Below are 20125 nucleotides of genomic sequence, written 5' to 3'. Positions count from 1 at the left end.
AAATACCTTGGTCTTTGGATGGACCCTGAGCTTACTTTTAAACCACATATTGTTTTTATTTGTAAAAGAATTTATGGCTGTCTGGGTTCTCTCTACCATTCAATCAACTGTTTTTCATTTCAACTCAGGAAAAGAATCATTTCACAACTCTACTTACCATACTCGATTATGCTGATGTTGTTTATCAAAACACCACTGACTCCATCCTCAAACCTCTTAATATTTTACATAACTCCTTATGCAGATTTGCTTTGAGATGTCCATTCAGAACTCACCACTGCCGTATGTACGAGGCCCTCAATTAGCTTCATCCAAAACCCAGGCGTCAGTTTCACTGGGTCTTGTTTCTTTTTAAATGTATCCACTTAACTGTTCCACCATACTTAAAACAGCTCCTGGTCCAGTATACATCTCCATACCCTTTTAGACATAAGACTAATCCATTTTTCATAGTCCCTAAAATTCATAAAGAAATAGGTTGCAAGTCATTCAAATTCAAAGCCCCATCTGATTGTAATAAGCTTCCTTCCACTTTAAAGTCCATTACCTCCTTTTTCATCTTCAGATCAAATTTATTTTCCCATTTAAGAACAAGCTGTTTGTTTTTGATATTGTTTTTGTTTTTCTTTGTTTTACTATTCTTTTCATAACTTACTGTGGTATTCTGTTGCCTGATGTTGCACTCTATTGTAATGTGGTTACATGTATATGTGTACATATATGTATGTATGCATATATGTATATATGCATGTATGTATGTATGTATGTATGTGTTTAAATGGGTATGTGTGTGATGGGGTGGGTGGGGCTGTTGTGTATTATTGTAATGTAATTGTAATGCATGTTTTGTGTTATCTTTGTATTTGTGTTGGGACCCCCTCGAAAACAAGATGCTGCATCTCAAGGGGTCATCCTAAATAAATTGAAAATTGAATTGAGGTGGATTCTTTGTGTACAATCTGAAAGGGGGAATCACTGGTTCTTTTGAGGACACTGAATCACTTTGGCAACAAAGAAACTTATTTGGCAGGATCTGAATGGAAATAATGAAACAAAACTAAAAGCAACCTATTGTGAAATCTGTCTTTTGTCCCCCATAGATTCCAGTATATCAGACCAGGATATGCTGCAGCAGTACTCTGCCTCAAGTCAGAAGCGATCCAGGTCAGCTCAGCAGCCACACAAGCCAACATTTACCAGGCAGCCCTGGCCACGTAGCTGCCTCCCTACTTTGCTACAGAGGAGGAACCAGGAGGCTGAGGAAGATGGCCAGGCCACATGTAGCAGGTGACATCACAATCACTCATCAAATGATCATTTCCCTATTAGGCCTATTATTGGCCAATCAGTCTAAGAACATTACATCTCAATGATAATCACTGAGATATCTTGATTGGTAAGATGGCAAACGATGACATTGAACAAACACATGTTGTACAGCACATTACAGAACAACGTTTTGCCAAGTCCATCATGTCACGAAAGAGATGCAGGTTGTCGTGTATTGACCTCCCCGGTACACAGTAAGTCTGAGCGTGGTGTATTATTTTCTCCAACTGTCCTTTCAGCCGGTTTGCTAGACTCTTGGAAAAGATTTTAATGTCAGCACAGAGCAGTGGCACCGGCCGCCAGTTCTTCAAGTTGCTGAGATCCCCCTTCCTAGGTACCAGAGTAAGGACTGCCCTCCGACAGCTCAGTGGTAGCTCCCCTACATGAAGGCACTCCAACACCACCACATACCAGTCTTGGCCGGCCGGCCAGATCACAGTTCTCCACTGTGCACAGTGTCTTATAAAAAACCCCAGCCCCCTCCCTCATTTTAGACTGCTCACATGTCACCCGTCTGTCAGGCAAACATTTAATCTTATTTACAAACAATGTTTTAATTTAGAGACATATGAAGAGTCCAGTCAAAATGTCATATGGGATCACGTTAATGAATTAAAAAAATCATATTAAAACTTTTCAAATCAATGATACATGGTATAGAAAGTATAACTTTCATAATAACTGTTTCTCATGATAATCTGTTTATACGCAAGTGTATTGCTGCCACACAAGGGATGAAAAAAACATCAAGTTATAATGTATAGAGGACCACAAGTTTCACAGAAATAGTAAAAAAAAAAAAATTTAACCAATTGTGCAATAAATGTAAGTATTAATACATTAGTTTACTAATTAATTTATTCATTGTACAATAAAATAGACATTAATACATGGACTAAATTACAAAGTGATTCATTATTATTATTGTTTGAATCAGTATTAAAAAAGAGTAATTATAGATAGAATCTAGGATGAAATACTAGTCTATCAATAAAATGTTCAAATTAAAAAGGAATTTACAAAAAACATTTAAGTCAATACGTATATCATTTAAAAATACATTAATTATTGTGTAAATGATGGAATTTTAAAAATCCATTTGAAAATGCAGTTCAGAAAGACAAATAAATGTCGAGATTCACAAATTTGATTAAGAATACAGATCTGAATCAGGCATTTAAAAGAGCAATTTCTTTTAAGCACAAGTGATCAGTTTCACCTGCTTTGGTGCTAATGAAAGTGACAGCAGGTGCAATACAGAGGCAAAAGCAAGGCCACCACCAAAAAGGGAGTGGTTTTGCATGTGGAGGTCACAGAAAATTGCTCTGTTTTGTTTTCCTTTAGTGGCAGCAGCATGCTTCCATAGGCTAGGTTTTTTACCCACTTTAACACTGCCATGTGATGTTGGCTGCAAAATATCTGACAATCTTCCATTGAAGGAAATAATTAAAAATGAGCATTATCCCTTCTGACTGAAATTGTTACTTATTTTTAACACACTGAAGTATGTTTTAATGCAAAAGGAATTGATGGCACTGATGTAGTTGTGTTTATACCCACACAGATTTTTCAGTAGATCAGGAGTCAGATTAAGCACTAAGGAGTCTGCGTGGGAGGATTTACCTCAGCAGTGTGAGCCTTGCCATTTAAGTCCCACTCAGATCAACTCTCTCAACACTCAGACTATTGACAGTGATGGTCCTGATGTTTCATCTGTGGATACCCCCAGCCCACATCCATCACCAAGCACCATGTCTCCTGGATCAGCCAGTCAGGGCCCAAGGCTGTTTCACTGGTCAGGGAGCACCACCTCGGACGAGCAATCAAGCAAGCCTGGCTCTGCTACAGGCCTGGTTGCCCTGCAGCAGTTTCAATACAAGAAGGACATTTCTTCCTTTTCGACAAAAACCCACATATCCCCTGGGGAAGCGTCAGCCCCATGTCCATCCTCCACTGACAGAAACCTAGAGGACAAGGACAACCTCCCAGATTCCCCTCCATCTCAGGACAGTGCCTTCTTCTCCCAGTCCCAGCCTAGCCTTGCTTCCTGCTACAACGAGGGAGACTCCACCTTCAGCCCCCCCCCATCCTACCAGGAGGATGCTAGATCTGTACGTTCATACAAATCTCCTTACAAGCCTTAACATATCCCTCATCATCACAGTTTCATACCTCATTGAGTGAGTGTGCAGAAAGCTGTTTTTGTAGCACTGCTTTGTGTTCTTACACTTGTCTTTCCTGTGCTTTCTCAGGATATGAATTCAAGCAAAGATTCTGAGCCAGAGCAGAGTCCCTCGCATTCAGCAGATGCAGCTAAGAATCCTGGCATGCTAAGATCAAAGGTGGGTTTGTGCCATTCTTCTATACAGCCATCTGGGCTGAATTAGTGAATTAATTAATTTTATTTACACTGTGGCAGAGCCATCTTGAAGATGCAGCGCAAATACTCTTATTCTGTGACGTATGCATTGGTGATAATCATGTTATCTCCTAGTGATTACATTTGTATAGTACTGAGCTGTTTTCATAATCATTGTGCAATTATGTTAGCACATTTTCATGGAGCATTGAATCGTTGCCTAGATTATGTTCACTTAGACATTTATTTGCATGAATTAAAAATACCTCACTGGTACATTAGGTCATAAAACAGGCATCAATCAATGTATGTTAAAACTAATGAATCCTTAATTTTGTGATATAATCAACTTTATGTCTTACAACGAAAGTTTTCATGTAAAATTCAGCGACTAATAAATTACACTTCAAAATGAGCACAAAAACACAAATTCATAGCTTTGTGAGTGAATGTCTTCTGGTTTTTCCTCTAAATTCTTCCAGCTGTGGAGTGATTTAAGTTAACTGTAACTGTTAACTGTATAGGGCTCCACTAGGAATCCAGTATCGAGGTGATCCAATCAGACAGAGATGAGTACATTGAAATGTATGTGGGGGGTGTAAGTCACATTCAGTGATAGCACTATTGGCTACAACATCTTTGTCAGTGCACAAGTACAACAAGATGAGTGACAATTAAAATGAGAACAAGGTAAAAGTCAAATAGTAAATATCATAAAATGGCAATAAATTGCGAACCAAGTAATAGACCGTATCAACAGTATCAGATTGTAGTAAATGGTGCAACAGCTCAGATGTTTAAAGTAGCAACACGACCACTACAGTATGTAGATGAAGCATAAAAGTGTGCGTGTGTGTGTGTGAAAATGCTTGCAGGAAAACAAGTACCATAAACACAAAGCTAAACACTGGAGTTAGCATACAAGCTAACAAGCTAGATTCAGCAAAAAGCTACATAACTCGGCTGCAATATTGTACAGCCATATTCGCTAATGTATTACTGTAACCGTCGCTCAACATAGAATGAAACATACATATAGCAGAGGTCCTTACTTGTCCAGCAGAAAAGCCATTAACTCTGCGTTGCTCTTGAGTCCTTACAAATCCCGTAGCTCCCTCCACCTCTGAAATGATGCTCCGATATTTAGGGGGCCAAGCCCGAGGGGCCGAGAGAACACGTATGCAAGCATTCGCGTTTCCTATGACCAGTGGTGCAAGGAACCCTATTGTAATTGTAAGGAGTTTTAGGTGGCCAAGCCCGAGGGACCGAGGGAACAAAGGGAACTCGGAGACAAAAAACTACATATATCCGCCTGCAGGGGCACTATAACCTAGGCCAACACATTTTTGCCTATAACTCCCACACCGTATGTTGCACATTCACAAACCTTGTATCCCCACATTCGCTGAATGGAGCTGAATCACTTTGCAACTGGCAATGCCCACTTCCGCCTGGAAAGTTTTTTTCGGAAAACCTACTTTTTCGGACCTCTCCTTGGGATTTTGTCCGATCTGTGTGAAACTTGACAGGTACACCCTTCAGCTGGACCTGATCTTTAGTTATTTATCAAAAGAATTTTGCTTGGTCAAAAAAATGTTTCTGTAGCCAGCTATAAAAATGTAAACTGTTTGATATCTCAGTCACACTAAATGCTATTAACACCAAATTTGAGATCCTCTGTTGCCATGACACTGGGAAGGGATGAGCCGAATTTGGCGAATTTTGGCCACTAGGGGGTGCTAAAAACATGGGAACTTTATATCTCTTGAATGGCTACGTCGATTTTTACGATATTTGGTAGGTATGATGTAGGGCCAATCCTGATGCCATATCTTGAAGGTCATGACTGGTCAATGTGGGCGTGGCTTAGTACAACAAATCCAAATTGGCACACATTCAGCCTTTTGCACTTCCAGTGCAATTCCCACGGCTCAGACGTTGGCCTGTGTCCTCACTTTTGCCCCGAGCCCATCATCTTTTGGGCCCAACTTCCGTGGGCTCTGCGGTGTATGGGGTCTGCATCGTGCAGGGGGGCTTGGCCCCCGTTCATAACTGCTTGCAGTTCTAGTTATCCTTGTTTTTTCTCTGGCTTGGTCCAGTTCTTTCTTTTTACACTACTTTTCTTCATCAGTCTTCCTCAGTTCTCCACCATTGTTTACAGTTTGGGCTTGAAAGTATCTGACCAGGTGAGTGCAGGCACTTTGCCTGCGCGGGGGAGGGGCACTGCCCCAGCAGTGTATTCACAAGAGTGATTGACACTTCTCAGACACTCTCCTTGGCTCTGATTGGTTGTATTCTATTGGGAGTGGTAGATTCTTGCAAATCCAATTCCAGCCACTGAGTGGAGCCACAGACAGTGGATTATTACACATCTGACCTGTATCTTATTCTACTGTCAGATCATAATAACAATTTTAGAAAATATAACCAAAAAAATTGTTACAGACTACAGCTTTAATAGCAAATTAATCTGTATATATTTATACTTTGATCAGAGCCGTTTCCCTGTACTTTCAGTATTTATGCTTGCCATTCTCATTCTAGTTATGTACACAGGGATATGGATTGGTATTAAATCTGTCTTTTGTATTTGTTTTTGTATTCAATTTAGAATTGTGTCGATTTTCCTTGGTATTTTAATTTCGTCTCATATACGTCGTCTTTCTCTCTACAGGTCTCAGGTCTGTCGAAGCTTAAATGCAGCAGTCAGCATCAGTCAGCAAAGGTGCAAACGTTGGGCCCTGCCAGGGCCAGCGGACTGAGGAAAAGGCTTGTGGGTTGTGGGAGGAAAACCTCCTCCCCCAATAACGAGAATAAGCCTGGTGTCCAGGCCACCATCAGCAGCCTCTGGAAGAACTTCAGCTTCAAAAAGTAATATTTAAAGTTTCACTTTAAATAAATATATGTAGTTCATTAATATTTTTTATCAGGCTTGAGGAGACCATTCATGGTGGTATTACAGATTTTTTTGTCTACAGAGTTTCCTCATCATTAGACAGACAATGAGGCTTGTGACAGCCTATTGAGCTGCAAACCTCTCATGAGCATGAATTCCTATTGCATGTTATACCGTGTGTACTGGCAAGGAGTTTTGTTTCACCCTAACAAGGGTTTCTGGAATTTTATGTATTTGAGTCAGGCTTGCTTACTCGCGACTAAAGGCATCTTAGAAATCTGTTTTTGAAAACCATTTTTGATTTCCTTTGTTAATGGTCTAAAAGGGGTAAATAATTACCTTATTAATGTTGGATGATTCATTAATTGATACTAATGAGTATTTTTCTTTCATTCATCAAATGAGTTGCGAAATGAATAGAAAATATAGTCAAGACATTGATGAGGTTAGAAATAATGATTTTTATTTGAAATAATTTTGTCCTTCAAACTTTGCTTTCATGAAAGAATTCTCCATTTACAGCCTTGCAGACCTTTGGCATTCTAGCTGTCAGTTTTTTGAGGTAATTTGAAGAAATTTCAACCCACGCTTCCTAAAGCACCTCTCACAGGTTGGATTGGCTTGATGAGCACTTCTTATGTACCATACAGTCAAGCTGCTCCCACAACAGCTCAGTAGGGTTGAGATCTGGTGACTGCGCTGGCCACTCCATTACAGACAGAATACCAGCTGAATGCTTCTTCCCCACACCAGCAGGCTGACAGATAGCCTCAGATAGCCTTCATTATTCTAAATCCCTTTTACCTTTTACAAATCTCCCACTTTACCAGCATCAGAGCAGCCTCAGACCATCACATTACCTCCACCATGCTTGACATATGGCGTCAGGCACTCCTCCAGCATCTTTTCACTTCTTCTGCTTCTCACAAATGTTCTTCTGTGTGATCCAGACACCTCAAAATTTTTGTCTGTCCATAACACTTTTTTCCGGTCTTCCTCTGTCCAATGTCTGTATTCTTTTGCCCATCGTAATCTTTTCCTTTTATTGGCCAGTCTCAGATATGGCTTTTCCTTTACTACTCTGCATAGAAGGCCAGCATCCCAGAGTCGCCTCTTCATTGTGGACGTTGAGTCTGGCATTTTGTGGGTACCATTAAATGAAGCTGCCAGTTGAGGATTTGTGAGGTGTCTATTTCTCAAACTAGATACTCTAATGTCCTCTTGCTTAGTCTTGCTCCGGGGCCTCCCACTTCTCTTTCTAGTCTAGTTAGGGCCCATTTGTGCTATTCTCTGAAGGGAGTAGTACACACTGTTGTTGTTGGAAATCTTCAGTGTCTTGGCAATTTCTCACATGAATTAGCCTTAATTTCTCAGAACAAGAATAGACTGTCGAGTTTCAGAAGAAAGTCCTCTTTTTCTGGCCATTTTGAGTATAATCAAACTCACAAATCCTGATGCTCCATATACTCAACTAGCTCGAAGGAAGGCCAGTTTTATAGCTTCTCCAATCAGCACAACAGTTTTCAGCTGTGCTAACATCATTGCACAAGGGTTTTGTAATCATCAATTAGCTTTTTAACAAGATTAGCTAAGACATTGTACCATTAGAACACAGGAGTGATGGTTGGTGGAAATGGGCCTCTGTACACCTCGGCAAGGCAAGTTTATTTGGATAGCACAATTCAGACACAAGGCAACTCAAAGTGCTTTACAGGCACATACAAATTACATTAAAAGACATAAAAATTTCATTTCAGAGACATTAAAAATTGCATTTAAAAATAAGTAAACATTAAGAAATAAACTTTAAAACTAAAATTAGAAACAGAAAAATAGAACAGCTGTAAAAGAAACAACACTGTAGAATAAAAGTCACAATGCAGTTCAAAGACTTGAATTGCTTCAGTTAAAAGCATTGGCAAAAATAAATGTTTTTGTCTTGATTTAAAAGAGGTGAGAGTTGGAACAGACCTAAGTTTGTTCCAGATATGTGGTGCATAGTAACTGAATGCTGCTGCTGCTGCATGTTTAGTTCTGACTCTGGGGGCTGAAAGCAGACCGGTACCTGACGATCTCAGAGGTCTGGATGGTTCATCACATGGCAGCAGATCAGAAATGCATTTTGGCCCCAAACCATTTAGGACTTTGTAAACCAACAGCAGGATTTTGCAGTCTATTCTTTGATGACAGGAAGCTAGTGTAAAGATCTAAGAACTGGAGTGATGTGATCTATTCTTTTTTTTTGGTTCTTGTTAGGACTCGAGCAGCAGCATTCTGAATGTAGTTCAGTAGTGTAGTTATTCCATTCAAAATCAGCCATTTACAGCTAGAATAGTCATTCGCCACATTATCAGCATCTAGACTGTATTTCTGATTAATTTAATGTTATCTTCATTGAAAAAAACAGTAGTTTTCTTTTTTTTTTAAATAAGGACATTTCTAAGCGACCCCCAAATTTTTTAACGGTAGTGTATGTCACCACAGGTTATCTGCCTTAAAGGTATGAATAGAGGTGTCTTCAGTCAGACCACATGAGGGTGTGATATCCCGTCCAGTAGCTTTTGTACTGAGTGAATTGTTAGAAAGGGAACCGTCCATCAGAGGGCTTATTTCTAGGCATTAACATTTGTAAGGCAATGTCCATTGACCATTTCCAAGTTTATTTGGGATTTATAAAATGTAATTACACACAGTTGGGTGAACACCAGGTTTTACCACCCAGCTGGTCACAGAGTATGAATTCTTTTACATGATTTAATAGCAAGGAATTTATTTTCATGGCTCAGTAGACAGGAGCCAAATTTCTGTGCCTTGCTCAACTTATTCATCAGAGTACATTTTAGTGGTAAACTTAAGTAGAAACCAGGTCGTTCTCATTGTTTAAAAAAACACTGTGAAAGTAGTCACACTCCAACTTGCATCGAAAAATGATGGAAGCAAACTGGCACTGTGATAGCTAACCAAAGAGTTGGAGTAGTTTCTAATGGAATTGCTCTAAAACCAACCATCTTGTGTTTTTTTTTTTTGTTTTTTTAAGAGATGCAAGGAAGATTACTCCCTGTGAGGACCAAGTGCCCATGTCTCCAGTCTGAGAATACCTGCCGGCTAGCTCGTCTCAAACCGACACAAACTCAACCACCAGCTTCTGATGAATGCTTTGAATTGTGGGAGTGAGACTTTTAAACATGTATGTTTATGATTTCTCATCAATTTGTATTTCTTAATGTATAGTTTTAAATAAAACATTGCCTTCTGATCCCAGCATATCTTGTGTTTGGTGTTGAGTTAATTTACTGTCCACAAGTTGTATGAAGTAAAGTAGCATGAAACTTTAAAATCAGTCAAAGAATGTATCAAAAATGCACAATGCATTGTTAATTGCTAATATGCCCTGCCCCCATGCAAGCTGAGGAATGTGGCAACGTGTCTTCCTACGTTTTTAGAACAGTGTTGAGTAACATTCAACACTGGTTAGTGTCCAAGTGATTTAGTTTACAGAACAGAATTAGTTATTTCTTTAGTCGTGTCATGTTGACAGGATACGGTGCCAGGTCTATTTTTTGTAATCCCACTTACAGTTGGTTATGTACAGTATGTCTTCCTCTACCTAACTGAGTGGTATTTTGTAGCATTGTAAGCAAGCATCAACTCAAACTGTTTACACTAGGATTCAGTAAGGTTGATGTCTGACGAGCTGTGCATTATCAGGAATTAATGGACGACATGGTTGCCTCCTAAAAGTCTATCAATTCCCAATTATGGATTGTGGTATATTTTTGTGTGTTTTGTAATCAAATTATAACGTTTTTCACAAGCAACTCAACACCTGAGAGTTTGACTAATTCCTGAGACAATCACTACATAAGGTTCTTGTGTGATTGAAACGTTCACTGCTCCAGTAATTAGGGCCTTAGATAGGACTGCAATAGATAATGCTGTGTCACTGACATTACTGAGTAGGTTTGACATTGTGACTCTTCTTTACTCTTGCTACTTAAGCATTTAAAATCATCCTGTGTTTGCCAAATGTGCCACAGTGTCTGCTGATGACTGTCAGTAACTCCTTTTATAAAAACATTGTGGCCCTGTACACGAGAGGAGTGATAGCTGAGTAGTAGGCCTTCAGTAAGGAGAAACTTCTCTCTATATGAGCTCCATCTCTAATGTTAGTGATGATGGCCGTAGTGTAGAAGTGTTGTCGAAGAAGATGGATGAGTACAAAGTGAAAAATATGAGTCATTCCACAGTATTGCTGTAGGGCAGAATAACTGAGCTAGTCCAGATACCAGGCATACTTCAGTCACTCTTCAACCAGCTTGATTTATTGCACAAGGATCTGTGGCCTTACTGACTTTGTTAACCTTGACTCATGTTTCCTGGGAAGGACTCATTGTACAACATGGTCCTTGAGCACAGTTGATGAGGCATATTTGGGATGATTTGTTTTTAATTCCCTATATCTACTGTGACATTTTCGTTCATGATTTTGTTTGCTGCTTGAAAAATGTGTTCTCAACAACGTGAAAAACATTTGTATATCAAAGCAGGATGCCACAAGTATGAGCAATGTTAATCATGAGGACAGAAAACAATCTCCATGACGACTGAGTTATACAAGGGGTGGCTGTAGCTCAGCGGGTAGAGCAGGTCGACTACTGATCGGAAGGTTGCTGGTTCAAATCCCAGCTCCGGGCAGGGCTGAGCTGCATGTGTCCTTGAGCGAGATACTGAACCCCACATTGCTCACTAGTGAGGGCCCTGCGATGAGCTGGCGACTTACCCAGGGAGTACCCTGCCCTCGCCCTGAGACAAGGCTGGAATTGGCTCCAGCAGCAACACCCCGTGACCCCGTGGAAAGGGATAAGCGGTTATGGATAATGACATGACATGACATGACATGACATGTCATTATCCGTAACCGCTTATCCCTTTCCACGGGTTATACAATCCATATTAGAACAGATAAAGAAAAATCTTACCTAAATACTAATAGTCAATGAAATGCTGCAGTCACAGGTGTACTGCAGGTATAAAATTCAAATGGGAGCATTCATGATTCAGTGCACAAGTATTCCAGTCAGAGTTCTACAATTATGTTTTACTGTAAATAGATATTATTACACAGGATATGTAGACCAATTACATTATTAGTAATTATTTCATGTTCCAGGATTACTTCTCTTGTCATTCCCTGCCTCATGCTTGTGCTGATGTGATGAAGATAGATTTTCGATTATCCAGTTACTTATGGGATGTTATGGAACAACAATTCAGCCCTTGACCACTATCCAGGCCAACCAACACACCATTCCACAATCACCTATTTTTTTTCCGGATACAACTGAATAGCACATTCTGCTGATACAAATAAGATCCCCCTCTCTCCATAGATGTGTAAAGAATAATATAATAAAACTGGTACACTCTCTCACTATAAGATATACAGAGCCATACTTAATCTCAAGAGGACTGGCAGAAACAATCTGAGAAATGCAATCAACTGGCCCACAGACACAGCAGCCAACCGGAATTTTTCCCAGGTTGTGCAATGACCAGTACATGGAATGACAAATGTACAATTACATTAGTAGAGTAGACAGTTTCTTCATCACACAAAACTAGTCACTGCACTATAGAGGTTACGTGTATCCAACAGTCCTGAAGTCTGCTGTTTCTATTCGGCACAACAGTGCAGTAAGAATGCAGTCTCACAACATTCCCTCCTGAATTCATTACAATGCTCAGAGACTGTATCAAAACTTGTCTAACACTTTGTTGTTAAAGTAACATCCCAGCAAACAATCCACCATACACCAAGGAGCACACCATTTATAAACAACAAGCTACACATACTTTCATCCAAGGGAGACTTTTTAGTCACATGATCATTGTATAGGTTGAAGTGTTTGCTAAAAAGTACATGACTCAGTTCAAGAAACACAGAGCTGTTGGAATCTGAGAAGTTTATTTTTTGTGTGCTTGCAAAGGAATTGGCTCTCTGAAGGTGTTCGAACAGGATCTCATGCATTAAAAAGTGATAACATTGTACATGAGAAGATTAGTAAATATAACTTTTCGGTGGTGTTAAGGGACTCTACTCTCTCTAGTCTTCCAAACCAATAATTAACTTGTCGTACAAACTCATAGTGATGAAACATTTAGTTTATTGATACATGGAGGACTGATACCATGTAAAGTACATTCATGGAATATTTTACTCTTGCTGCTCTGCACACCTACCTACCGTTTGAGCACTATCATACAAATCTGTAAGGTGCACTGGCTGGTAGTAGTATGCTCTAATACTAATGCAGGCTTCTTCTTTAGCTGTATGAAACACATTCTTCCTTTCATTTCATCCTATTTTGCATGTGCAACATTTGTATTCTAAATCTGCTAAAATGTCCAAGTGTATTGGTTCTACTCCCATCAACAACTTTCCCAAATATTCAAATGTGTTGTGTCGAACTTCCTATGTGGGGGTCAGATTGTTCACACAGTCTGTCTTGAACCAGAGATGGTCTTGGTTAAGGTTACAGGTGGAGTATGTTTAATTATCATTACTACAGCTGACCACAAGCAGTTTTTAAAAAAAAATGTATGGGAACAACTGCATATATATATATATATATATATATATATATATATATATATATATATATATATATATATATATATCCAAAAAAGCTTGGAAACAGGAAACAGTACTTGTTTGGGTCTGTTAACTGGTCCCTTAACGCACTTGGTTTGAATTTTGTGTTCGCATGTACATGTTGTCCTCCTCCACACAACTTACCAGTTTAAGAGTTGTCAGACTGGTAAATGTGCGGCAAACACATGTGAACTGTTTGCAACTCCTTCTCCATGCCGGTTATTTCCTGCTTGGACAAGCTTTGGTGCAAATAAATTCAACCAAGATGTAGCTAATTACTACCGCCAGCCCACTTTCATGAGCCAGCACACATCAGCAAGAAAACACAAAGTCAGTCATTTTTGCGATATTGGTTATGATATGTCACTAGCATCTGTACCCACTCCTACGTCCATGGAAGACAGCCAGTGACTGGCCCTCTCGTTTCTGTGACCTAAATCTGATTGGGCACCTATAAGACATCATGTATTGTGCATCTGGCACCATCAAGTACCACCATGGACTGTCCGGCGGCTCACTGATGCCTTGACCCTGGTCAGTGAGGAGATACCCCAGGAGCAGCATCTACGACTCATGAGGAGCTTGCCCAGACATTGTCGGGAGTGCATACAGGCACATGGGGGCTATGTGTTTGTTCACTGTTTGGGTGTTATTGTGATCTCAGGTCAGGTTATTGATTTGCTACATGGCTAAATTGATGTTAGTTGGATTATGATTCACACAGACTCAGGGTCTCAGCTCTGGATGAAATTGCCATAGCCTCCCTTTCTGGAGCGAGGGTAAGAGAGGGTAAGGATGCCCCTGTGGTGAAGTCACTAGGAGGAGATAAATAGCACAATCATAGGGACAATGTGGTGGCAGAGAAGTGGTGTGTCTCTGTTAAAGACTTTCTTGACAACTAAAGTAAACAGGAGGGATGGCAGAAAGAGCTGAAAAGTTGGAAAGCGGTTCAGTGGACAAGGGAGAAGCAGAGGAAAAAGGAGACCAACAGGTTGAGTGGCAAAAATCACTCCACCCCAAAATAATGTCAACCGGTTTATGTGTGTGTTGGGGCAGCTGTAGCTCAGCGGGTAGAGCAGGTCGACTGGTCCAGTGTCTCCTCACTTTCAGGCTCAGCATCCCCTCCACTGGAAACAACCCTGTCTTTCACCCCTGCTCACACTGGCACAAATGATGTCATGTCTAGGCAATCATCAAAACTGGTCAGTATGGAATTGGTTAGTGATTTCAATAACCTCTGCACTACTATATTAGTCTCTATTGCTCCTGTAAGATACGAAAAGACCCTTAAAGGTCTCCTGACCCCTCTCCAGAGAAACGTGAAGAAATTCTTCTTAATTTTTGTAAATAAGATCGTGCAGATCCGACAGCAGTTTGGCACAGTTCTTAGAGAAGCTGACACAGACTCACACCTCCAATTTCCCTTAACTGATTTTAACTAAATTTCCCTGTCCTCCCTGTAGCACATAGTTGCAGCATCAAAATCTTCCACCTGCCTCTCAGATTGCTTGCCCACTTGGTTTTTAAAAACTGTGTATCAGACGGTTGGTCCTGATGTTTTAGCCATTCTTAACCTCTCTCTGTCCTCTGGCACTTTTAAAAACCCCCACTTTAGATGCCTCAGTTTTGAATTATTTTAGATCGATCTCCAGGTTGCTTTTTAGAAAAGGTCGTCTCTACTCAGCTGATTGCCTTTTTAGACAACAATGACTTGTTTGAGAAGTTCCAATCAGGCTTTTGCTCCTGGCACAGTATTGAGACTTCTCTTATCAAGGTCACAAATGACTTGTTGCTGGCGGCTGACTCGGGGCTCTGTTCAATTTTAATTGTACTTGATCTCAGCTCAGCCTTTGATATGGTGGACCATGATAGCCCAATTAGCCGTCTAACACTTTATTGGCATCAGTGGTGTGGTGCTCGAGTGGTTGAAGTCCTTCTCCCTTTTCTGGGGCCCCTCCTTTTTTCCATTTACATGATACCCCTGGGGAGAATCATTCAAAGGCACAACATTAATTTTCATTTATATGCAGATGACACCCAGTTGTGTACCATTGAAACCTGGTTTCCCACATTCTCTCATGCCTGGCAGATATAAAAACATGGATGTCCAACAACTTTCTCCAGCTAAATGATTCAAAAACAGAGGTTATCCTTTTCCTCAGTCTAGCTCCTGCACCTGCATTCCCGACAGTCTCCCCTCTTCCCTTGGTTTCCAGAAAGAAGCTTGCAACCTGGTGTCTTGTTTTACTCAGAACTATCTTTTGATTCACAGGTAACCAAGGTAGTGCAATCCTGTTTTGGGCAGCTGAGACAGCTAACAAGAATCCATTCTTTCCTCTCTTCCACCGACCTGGAGAAGGTTGTCCATGCTTTTATCTCTTCAAGACTAGATTACTGTAATGCCCTGTACTCTGGAATTAGCAAGGGAAACATCCGGGACCCAAGGCTTCCCAGCAGAATATTTATTTACAACAAATTAAATTTGAGGACAACATGTTCACTTGTTATTGCTTTGCGGAAAAATGAGAAATGGGACTTTTACTTCCTCAGCATTTACTTAAGTAGAGTAAAGTTGACACACTGAATAATATCCCAGATGTTCTATGTGCATGACAGGACAGTTTATTGAGGTGATGAATGCGATGACTCTCTTTGCTCACTTGGTTCAGAGCAAACCTCTAATGAACCAAACACCAGGTATGTAACCCACAGCACACTCAGGATTAAATAATCAAGCTTATTTCGATGCTCACTTGAAACAATGTATATGATTATAATAAGCTCACTTTCCTCTGCATGCTCGTCATACCTTTCCTTACTACACTTAGCAGATAACACTGCTTCACCGTAACCATAATGACAATGTCTAAACAATCACAGAAAGAGATAAAACACCATCCCCCACTGCAAGTTGCTAACAAAAGGCTGTAAATGAAGAATTTTAAGAATTTTACAAAGAATATAGAAGAAGGCCAGCTATGAAGGGAATGCTGTTGACTGGCTGCTCAACAAAATCCTCTGCTGCAAAGCCTACAGCATAGTAGTTAAGTTTACTGATGCAAACATAACATTTGTGTTGTTGCAACAGCAGAGAAGGTGTGTGTGTCTGTCTTTGTGTGTGGATCTTTGTTTTACAGAGCCCAGCCTGCTCGGCACTGTTCCACGGGTATTCATTAAAGGCACAAGTTTAGACCTGAAGTGGAGACAGTGAATGAAACATGAATCGAGCACTCATGTTTCTCTTTCTCTATCTCTGACTCGAGAAAGCTAACAGACATGTACTGACAAAACCAACACCAACTCCTCACTCTGAATGTGCTGTAACTTTTTGGTGAGTTGACGGTAATTATTTCACAAAACTCAAGACTGTCACTAATGTAAACAATCATGCTGAAAGTCACAGTCCTGTTTTAGAAAGTTTGATTCTTTTAGAAAGCAGTCTTTTGTCACATTTGATGCTAGATAAGCTAATTCTTTCCAGATGTACATTTCTTTGAGAAACTTTGATGAGTGTCTTACCAATCCAAAAGCACTTCAGCAACACAGAAGTAAAGTTGAGTGCATTTTAAGGCCACCATACTTGGTTAAACAGTATTCCTGAACAACTGACAAAATTCACAAAATGAACAGTAGTCACTAAGAATCATTATATTTCCACCTTTTATTGCACCCCCTTGCCCCCAGGCTGCAGCTCTGGCTTTTGTCCCATATTGTTACAAAAACCCAGCAGTGGTTCCTCTTCCTCTGATAACTCCACTACGATAACTCTCTGAAGAAAATAATAACCAGATAAGCCATATGGTTAACTGGAGAGGTGTTGGCATGGCTTTTAAACTCTGAGTGCGAGTTGCCTATCTACAAGTGTGAACTCTGAGTTTCAGAGTTGTTAGGGCCACTTGTGAGTCGTTGATCCACCCAGCCTTCATGTGGGTTGCTGATGCTATCTGAGCCCAGGTGTAAATGGTTGTTAAGTTGTCTGGGGAGGAACATATTTGTTTGAGGGGACTGTTTTTTTAAGACTGGAGGTATTCTAACTGCCTGCCAAATTTTGTGCACCTCAGTTGTCCAAGATGCAGCAGTCCGGTTTTCTTTGAGTTTTGAAGAATACTTTGTTTTTGTTTGTATCTACGTTAATGTCCTGTTGTACAATCACCATAGTCACTGGTGCAGTGCTTTCTACTTGCCCAGGGAGTTCGGCCACTTTCAAGCTAATGCAAGTTTAGCCTTGGAGAAGCAACACCTACCTATTAGCATCACCAGTCGCCCCACCCAGACAGCATTATGGTAGTGGCAGAGGACTCATGCCAACTTGAAATCTGCCCTGCTGAAATTCCACAAATATGTAAACCTCCCAATAAGAGAAATTAACACTCTGGATCAGGTCTACTGCAACATTTCCAAAGCATATAAAGTCAGCCGTCTGACACATCTGGGACCATCTGTCTCTGTCTCTGATCCCAGCATACAAAACTCTCAAAGACCAACTGTAAAGACAGTCAAAGTATGGACTGAGAAAGCTACCTCAGCCCTGCAGGACTGGTTCGAGGACACAGACTGGCATGTGTTTGCTGAGGTGACAGACCTGGAGGGACACACATCAGCTGTCCTTTCATACATAAACTTCACTGCTCATAGAGGAGCATTTCAACAGCAGCATATGGCAGGGGATAAAGACTCTGACTGGATATAACAACAGCTACACAGCAACTAACCCCACAAACCACACACTGCCAGACTCCCTCAAACACTTATTTTCCTGCGTTGACTGCCAGATTGCTGCTGACACACATCCGGCTTGACCAGGGATGGTCAACGCCATTCAGCTGGACCAACAGCAGGTCAGATCCACCAGTGCGAGGAAAGCAGCTGGTCCAGACGGAGTAGGCAGGATTCTCAAGGCCTGCGCAGACCAGCTAGCAGAGGTTTTCACCACCTTCAACCTCTCGCTACAACAATCTGCAGTCCCCACCTGCCAACCATCATCCCAGTCCCAAAGACAGATACAGTGAACTGCCTTAATGACTATCGCCCAGTTGCTCATAACCCTATAATCACCAAATGAGAGACTCATCCACTCTCAACAGGCAAACACCAGAGTGCAGAGGATGCTGTCATAACAACACTCCACACTGCCTTAAACACCTGGATCAGCCCAACATGTATGTAAGAGTGCTGTTTGTGGACTTCAGTTCAGCATTTAACATGGTCATCCCCCACAAACTAATCCACAAACTGAGCAACCTGGGCATTGGCAGTTCACTGTGCACATGGATACTGGACTTTCTCAGACCACAAAACATCAGGATGGGAGGCTGCACATCATTCACTCTCATCCTGAACACTGGCACACCACAGGGGTGTGTTCTCTGCCCCTCCTCTACTCCCTCTTCACCTACGACTGCTTCCCCATACACCCCACAAACAACATCGCTAAATTTGCTGATGACACAACCATAGCAGGACTGATAACAAACATCAGTGCGTCAGCATACAGGGAGGAGATTCAGCATCTGACGGCTATGCTATGAGCTGACGCTATGACTATTATTCTATACAGTGTTCAACTGAATCTTTAGCTTAGATATTGGATGAAACGACTTCAAACATGTTGTTAGGTGGGCAGAAAATAATAAATTTGCATTAAATTAAATAAACAAAAAAATGATTAAATGTACTGCAGGGAAAAGAAAGATGTCAGAGCAGTGGTAATTAACATATGGCAATGTTCAAATTAACAAGGTCACAGAAGCTAAATTATTTTAATAGTTAAAATACAAAACAATTTCAGAACAACATGGAAGAGTCATTTTAAAGATTTCTTTAAAAGAGTGATGAAAATGGCAGCAATGGTTGGAAAAATTGCAAAGTTCATTTCACTGCTGATGAGTGCCAGGAGGTTACACATACCCCTTCTCTGCTGGCTCCAGTGTGGTTGTGCATTCCAACAACAAGCCCCTCCACTGAGCACACCGTCAGCTCAGCTGGTTGTGCGCTCGAACGTGTTGAAACAGGTTAAATCCTGGAACTGCAAACTCCTCTTTTTCTACACATTGTGGCTAAAACACTGCTGAGCAGACAGGCACACAACTATTTACTTACCATTTTCTGTTATGATGCAAAGGATGCGTAGTTCTATTGTGTGAGACTGACAAAAAGGTGTTTAAACTTGAACATTGAACACTAAATACCACTTTTGGAACATCCACTCACTATCTCTCTCTCTCTCTCTCTCTCTCTCTCTCTCTCTATATATATATATATATATATATATATATATATATATATATATATATATATATATATATATATATATATATATATATATATATATATATATATATATATATATATATATATATATCTCCATCCATCCATCCATCCATTATCTGGACATTATATGTACGCCGCTTAATCCTCTGCAGGGTCGCGGGGGGGCTGGAGCCTATCCCAGCTGACTTAGGGCGAAGGCAGGGGACACCCTGGACAGGTCGCCAGTCTATCACAGGGCTATATATATATATATATATATATATATATAGATAGATAGATAGATAGATAGATAGATAGATAGATAGATAGATAGATAGATAGAGTAACTATTATTTAAAACAAATACACTTCCGTTTTGCAGTAGAATACTCATATAGAAAAAGGGGCTTATCTTACCCTGGCCACCCCTACTGAATCATTTGTTACCATTTTTGTGTATCTATAGTGTGAAGTGAAGTAATTACTCAAAAGACTAATTAAAGGCTACCTGCTCAATCATTAGTTAGTCTAGGGAGTTCAGTATCATTTGTTTCGTAGCAATAGTAATATTTGGTTAAATATCTCTTGGCCATTTTCACCTCATTAGGTGCTTTTGATAACCATCCACAAGCTTCTGGTC

The 20125-nt window shown here is 40.4% G+C and overlaps 1 protein-coding gene across 2 annotated transcripts in view; it reads left to right on the top strand.

Moving 5' to 3' along the window:
- The window catches only part of exo1 (exonuclease 1), a 35911-nt gene extending 26063 nt beyond the window's left edge, over positions 1-9848 (top strand). The window contains exons 10-15 of one of the 2 annotated variants that reach the window (XM_037124809.1): positions 1101-1287; positions 2894-3440; positions 3582-3671; positions 6363-6559; positions 7107-7146; positions 9622-9848. In XM_037124809.1, coding sequence (XP_036980704.1) covers positions 1101-1287; positions 2894-3440; positions 3582-3671; positions 6363-6559; positions 7107-7146; positions 9622-9648 — 1088 coding nt within the window. In that variant the 3' untranslated portion in view covers positions 9649-9848. The remainder of the gene's footprint in view (positions 1-1100; positions 1288-2893; positions 3441-3581; positions 3672-6362; positions 6560-7106; positions 7147-9621) is intronic. The other variant, XM_037124810.1, reaches the window with a different exon arrangement.
- The last annotated feature ends 10277 nt before the right edge of the window (positions 9849-20125 follow it).

The sequence above is a fragment of the Acanthopagrus latus genome, chromosome 15, assembly GCF_904848185.1.
Source record: "Acanthopagrus latus isolate v.2019 chromosome 15, fAcaLat1.1, whole genome shotgun sequence".
NCBI lineage: Eukaryota > Metazoa > Chordata > Actinopteri > Spariformes > Sparidae > Acanthopagrus > Acanthopagrus latus.
This window is presented reverse-complemented; position numbering and strand designations above follow the sequence as displayed.